Below are 6,386 nucleotides of genomic sequence, written 5' to 3' on the forward strand. Positions count from 1 at the left end.
AACAAGCGGGAAAAAATTCACGCATGGGCACGAAGGTTCAAGATCGGCTCATGCAAGCGCGCTTGATTCAAATCCATCAGGTTATCGCAAAAAAAAAAAAAGGTCGGATACTTTTCTCACAGGCCTCGTATTGTCAAACTCATCATAAGGATAATAATTTTGGGACAAGAAATTATTTAAAACTGTCTCATTAGGTTGTAATGTTTCAGAATGATGTAAATATATCTGATATTTTGGTAAGTTAATAATAGACATTTCACTGTATTATAATAAGTACATCAGAATTCTAACATATGTAGCTCTTGGGGTCTTTTAACCTGGTTGTTTAGCTGAAAAAAACAAACAAATTGAGGCTTTGAAGGATTAATGAATTATTACATGGTCCACTGAAAAAATATATAAGGACCTTCTCTGATTAAACTTGTTCAAGTGTTTGTGATTTTCTTGATTAATCACAAGTAACGTACTTGATTAAATATAATTTTCTATCAAATCTGTTTTGACATTGAGCAATAAGCTTAATGTGAAGTTTAACTTGTATGTGGAGTAGTATAGAATGAATGTAAAACTGTCATTTGGATGAAAATGTAATTGTTAGTGAGATTTGGGTTAGAGAAGACAAAAAGGAATGGAAAGAATGAGAGAAAGATGGGATTCCATCTCAAAAATTATTAATAATAATTTGAATCAGATTTCCATGGCTAAGTTAAGTCAAACTGATAAATATTCTTCATGATTTGCAAGCAAAATAGGAAATTCATGCACAATGTTTAATTGTTGGTGTCCTTTAACTCTATTGTTTCTGCATTGAATTGGTTTATTACTATCATTTCATGTGAAAAACTTGTTTATTATTGGATAAATAGAGCATGATATGTATGGTTACAACGTTTCACTAGGTTAACCTGGCATCATCAAGTACGTTATCTACAGTGAATGAACTTGTAATCTAGGTAACATGAAAACTTGATCTGTTGACAATTACAGTTAACTTGGACAGTAAGCTGGTGATATTTCTCAGATTTCTTTAAAACTGAACTTATATTCTTGCAAAATAAATAAATTAAGATTTGAACCCTCTTTAGACTATAAATTTGCGAGTCATGCTTTCTACAAAATATTAAAGTCATTCTTTCCATGGCAAACATTTTGTCTCTAATAAGTGATAGTTGTTATAAAATAAATTATTGAGTAATAGTTTTACTTTTCTTAATTCATGTTTTTTTTTTTTTTAAGAATAAATATTTATGTATGAACTACTGTAATATGTTGGGCTATTTCTGTTGCCTATTTCAACAGATTTGTTGCTTATTTATATATGCTTTTAAAATTAATAATATGAATAAATAATAGGTGCTGTTTTGTTGTGTGCAGTTAAAACCTATATGGTAGAGTTTTGGCATCTTGGGGTATGAATGCAGATGCTTCATAGGGTTTGGGCACATTTTTTTCTCACCTCATCATGATGCTTTTCTCTGCATGGAATCTGACCAAATTGCTGGATACCGAACATTTTATCAGAATGCTGGGTTGCAAAAGGGTTTGCTTGGATGTCAAAATTAGCATTTATCTGTTGGACCTCCAACCAACTAAATAATGTTATAAAATTTGATTTCGCTTTGCTCTGAATATATGAATTCTACTGAAGAAAATAACATATAAAAATATGGTATTAGACACTGAAACACCTTTGTTATCTAAAAGTTATACATGTGGCTTATGGCTTCTTTATATATTTACTAGTATTACAGTGTTATTCTGTGTGTTATATTAGTGAAAATGTATACTGATGATAATTGTTATAATTAATAGGTAATACTGGTCTTTATAGTTTATTGTTATGCAAAGTTCTAAGATTTAGTTCTCACTTCAGGACTGACAGAATCATTGGAAAGGCTGCAGCTCAACTGTGTTGATATCTTGCTCATAAATAAAGCAGACCCGATGTGTCCCATGGAAGGTATGTAATTCTGTACAGAGATATTTAAATCAAATGATTATAAGTTATAAAAATAACCTTAAATACCAATACAATTTTAAAGAGATGAAAGTGAAGAGTTTCTTTTTAAACAGTCAGTTGTTTTTATATGTGAACAGTTTCTTTTTAAACTGTCAGTTGTTTTATGTGTTTTATACCAGGCTATTTAGTGTTTTGAAATGGTTGTGTATAAGATTTTATTTCTTTATATTAAAAATAGATTGCTGGGAAAGGAAAGTTTATATTTTGTATGTTTATTTACTGGTACTTAGGTTTTGTTTGCTTCAATCTTTAACAGATGATTTCATTCAGATTGTAAAACAAGTGTTAAATATTTATGACATGATTTGTAGAGGATTTTTAATTTTTTCAGAAGTTGTTAGAGCATGCACTTATTGTGTTAACCAAGGACTGACAATGTACTGGGGTACCTCTCGTTGGTCTTCAGTAGAAATAATGGTGAGACAAAGACTTGCAGTACTTATTATAACCTTGAAGTTTTATTAAGACACAGGCAGAAACAAATCTTTTTCAATGTGTTATTTTGTCTAAGTATTGTTATCATGTTTCACTTACAAAAATGGATAAAGACCTGGATCATGTTATAAATCTCTGTTATGTTAACAAGTGATCAGATTGGTAACAACTGAGTTCTTCACTAATAATAACCCAGTTTCTACTAGTTTTAAGTAAGAAATGGGCGTGTTTCTGCTTGTGTTAATTGTTATTTTGTCATTATTTTACTAGATATAAAAAGTACACTGATGTCTAATCTTATGTTGAATTTACTGGTGTGTCATATAGAAGTCTGTTAACTCAGTAAGTAGTTTAGTCAGGTTTTACTGCATTTATTAACACATCATGTTGTGTATCTTTCTCAGAAACCCTACCCATTTACTCATTACGGCTGATTGAGTAGCAGAATTTGATAATCAATTACTTGTCAAGTTCATTAATCAATTACATCCAACTGAAGGATTATTCTCACATGAGACTTGGATAGTTGGAATAATTCAAAATAGCAAAATAGAAAACACTAATTTCAATTATTTAAGTACTTTTGTGAATTGTGACACTAATCAATTCAGCCAAACAACCTTGAATTAACCAAAAAGCATAATGGCCAATTAAATGGATTATTGTAATAATCAAAAACAGTAATAGTTTTAAACTAATTCTGTTTAGTTGATTATTTTATTCACATTAATTGATTTAATCATAATTTCAATTAATTGATTATATTTCGTGACACTAACTGATGTAGTCAATACTCATAGGTATTTGATTAATCAAGTTTATTGCACACATGTATTACTCAGTAGTTCAGTCATGTTTTAACTTCAGTATGATTTCTGCTGTGTTCTCTGAAGGTTTGTTTATGCTATATTCTGATAGATCAGTCAAACTTCAGTCTTAACTTTCATTCCTTTCTTAGGAAGCTTACACTGTAGCTCGACAATTTAATCAGATACCACCTGTAGTAGAGCAGACAGAGTACCACATGTTTCAGAGGGAAAAGGTGGAACTGTTTCTTCCTGAACTTTTTCACAAAATTGGTATGCTGTTTTTTTTTACAACTTTTTTCGTTTTTTTAACAACCCTTGAAAACCTGTATCATGAGGTAGCTAGAAACATGTTTTTTTTTAAAGAAAATAATAGAAAAGAGACATTACATTACTTTCTTATAAACCATAACTTAAAAGTATTACTGTTTGTCTTTTGTTTTTAATCATGTTTTTAAACAGAGCCTTAAAGAATAGAATGAACCTCAGGCTGTCAAACCAAAATAAGTATAATTCTAAAATACCTAGATATGTACATATAATATCAACATAGGAGAACATTATAAGCATTGTCTGCATGTGATAACACTTCAACGTTTCTTTTTTTTCTCACTATTAGGAATGGGAACTATGACCTGGTCACCTCAGGCTTTTGGATTGTTAACAGGAAAATTTGATGAAGGAATTCAACTTCTTTCAAGAGGATCTGTTCGGGTAGGAAACTCTTGTTCAGACTGTTAGTGTGCAGTTTTTAATGAAATAACATAACCAAGTTATTGTTTTTGACAAAACATAGTAGAGAATGTTTTAGGCTTTGTTCTTTCACATTTCTACTAGTAACATGAGTAGTATTGCTGCTAAGATTTATTAGTATCATATTTTAGAATTGTTAATGAATACTTTCTTCTTCTTTTTCAATAGATATTTGCTCTCAAAGAGATAGTCAGATGGTTTGTATCAGCAATTTCTGAAATTTGGAATCTACAGTTTTAAGAGTGTAATTTCTTCATAATGAGCAGAATTGAATAATAGTTAAAAATGGTTTGATTTACTTTCAGAATTTCTCAGCCTTGCAGGACAAGTTTGGCTCTGAAGAAAGCAGGAGTCCTCATCACCAGTCTAAAATGTATGAAATATCTCTTATTGCTGAGAAGCTTGGCTGCACTGCAACACAACTCGCAATTGGTATGTATGTTTGAATTATTTTCTAGTTAGATAAAAATAAATATCAAGAATTATTATGGTGTGAACACTTTTTCCAAGCTGTCAAAGCATCATTATAATTAAATATACCAGCCTGATGACCTCTGGATGGAACGAAACACATTGTCAACAATTGATATGGAGAACATAGTGTGGTTGGAATACTATTTCCATACACTCTTCTAATTCTTGAAAATCCATAAGAAACTAGATAAAGAATGAAATGCTAAAAATATAACTGGCCTAATACTAATGTCTTATGATAGGTGTAATTAAGTATCAAGAATTTCTGGTACTGTGTAAACACTTCGTAAAGTATTTGATATTACTGGAAATTTTTTCATCTACTGACAACATATATGTTACTTATAATAGACCCTAATAAAAATATTTTAACTGAATAAAAATTAAAAATCTAATTTTCTCTAGTAATAAATAAGGCTTGTCACTAGAATACATGTTTAGATATTTTTAATAAAGTATTTCCAAGTTAATTGTTCTTATGTTTTTTTTTGTATAGTAACTCTTTTAACTCAAATAATCAACTCACAAAAGATTTTGTCACACATGTAATGTTGTACTGTAGAATTTATAATGTTTATAATTTGTATGAATAAACCGTATAAAGCACCTTTACACCTTGCAGCAATTTTTTTAATTCTTTGACTGTAATTTTCATCTTTGTTAGTTTATCTAGGTTGTGCCATCAGCTGCTTTAATTAAACTTAACAGGTTGCCTGTTTAAACAAAAACCAAAGGAGAAGCTGTAATCCTTGTACATTATCTACTGAAGTTTGGATAGACTTGTATATCAATTAACCATGAAATTTTAAAGAATATTATTTATTACAAAGCAAATATAATATGAATGCAAAATACTTTCTACTTGCTAATGTGATGTAGCATTTGCTTGATTTACCTCTGATAACATGCAAGCATAGAAATTATATAATTTCTGTATCATACTTTATAGACTTGTCCTGATAGATTAATCACTGGCAGTGTTCATTCACCCATGGTTTATGTGTACCTTTCAGCTTGGTGCTTGAAGAATGAAAATATTCACTGTGTCCTTGTGAGTGCTTCTACACCAGAACAGCTGGACGAACATCTTCACTCCCTCCAGGTAAAGTTAAAACTGTTATTTGTGACAGCTAAATGCAAATCTAAAATTCAACAAAAGTCGTTTAATTTTACACAGAATTTATGATTCGATGATATTTTAAAATCAGTTGTACTTCTTGTAACAGCTTGACTAAACTAGTAAGGTGATTCAGTTAATGTCATTTATGCTTTCTTTAATCCAAAGTTGATTTAAAATTAGTAATTTCAGTGAGTTACTGAGACCATGGTTCTTCTGATCTGATGAACTGAGTAAGAAAAGATGAATATAATTGCAGAGCTTATACGAAATTTGTAAAATGCACAGTCAGCTTAGATTTGTTTCATTTCTCACTTTTTCTGTTTATGTTGTTTCTACTTTCAATAACCTTTGTAGAAATATATCAATGATTAAAATAAATGAAAAAAGAATAGGTGGCATGACTAAGATTTCAAGAAATGTGATGGTATGCATCAAATTGGAGAAAAAATTGTCTGTATTGAATTATAACTAATTTTTGAAATGAAAAATTTTCATAATTGTATGGATCACTGTAACTTTCAGGCTTTTTATTTCAAGTTGTTTCAATTCTATAAAATACTATACAAACATTAACTTTGTTTTGTGATGATGAAAAAAAAAATTATGTGTGTAAAATTTATTACTTAGTTAATAATGTGTGACACAGAAAACTATTTATTTCTGATGTCCATTTATTAACGCATTCAAGAGTTTGAAAATTGTTTTCTGTTATGTTAACCAATTTTTTATTTTGAGCAACACTAAATATATATATATATATATATATATATATATATAT

At 29.5% G+C, this 6,386-nt stretch overlaps 1 protein-coding gene across 1 annotated transcript in view; it reads left to right on the plus strand.

The window, feature by feature from the left end:
• The window catches only part of LOC106463481 (voltage-gated potassium channel subunit beta-2-like), a 25,685-nt gene that overhangs the window by 17,284 nt on the left and 2,015 nt on the right, over positions 1–6,386 (plus strand). Inside the window, exons 10-15 of the mRNA XM_022390986.1 lie at positions 1,874–1,960; positions 2,352–2,437; positions 3,414–3,534; positions 3,881–3,975; positions 4,320–4,446; positions 5,502–5,590. Of these exons, the coding sequence (XP_022246694.1) occupies positions 1,874–1,960; positions 2,352–2,437; positions 3,414–3,534; positions 3,881–3,975; positions 4,320–4,446; positions 5,502–5,590 (605 nt within the window). The remainder of the gene's footprint in view (positions 1–1,873; positions 1,961–2,351; positions 2,438–3,413; positions 3,535–3,880; positions 3,976–4,319; positions 4,447–5,501; positions 5,591–6,386) is intronic.

The sequence above is a fragment of the Limulus polyphemus genome, unplaced genomic scaffold (genome assembly GCF_000517525.1).
Source record: "Limulus polyphemus unplaced genomic scaffold, Limulus_polyphemus-2.1.2 Scaffold1421, whole genome shotgun sequence".
Lineage (NCBI taxonomy): Eukaryota > Metazoa > Arthropoda > Merostomata > Xiphosura > Limulidae > Limulus > Limulus polyphemus.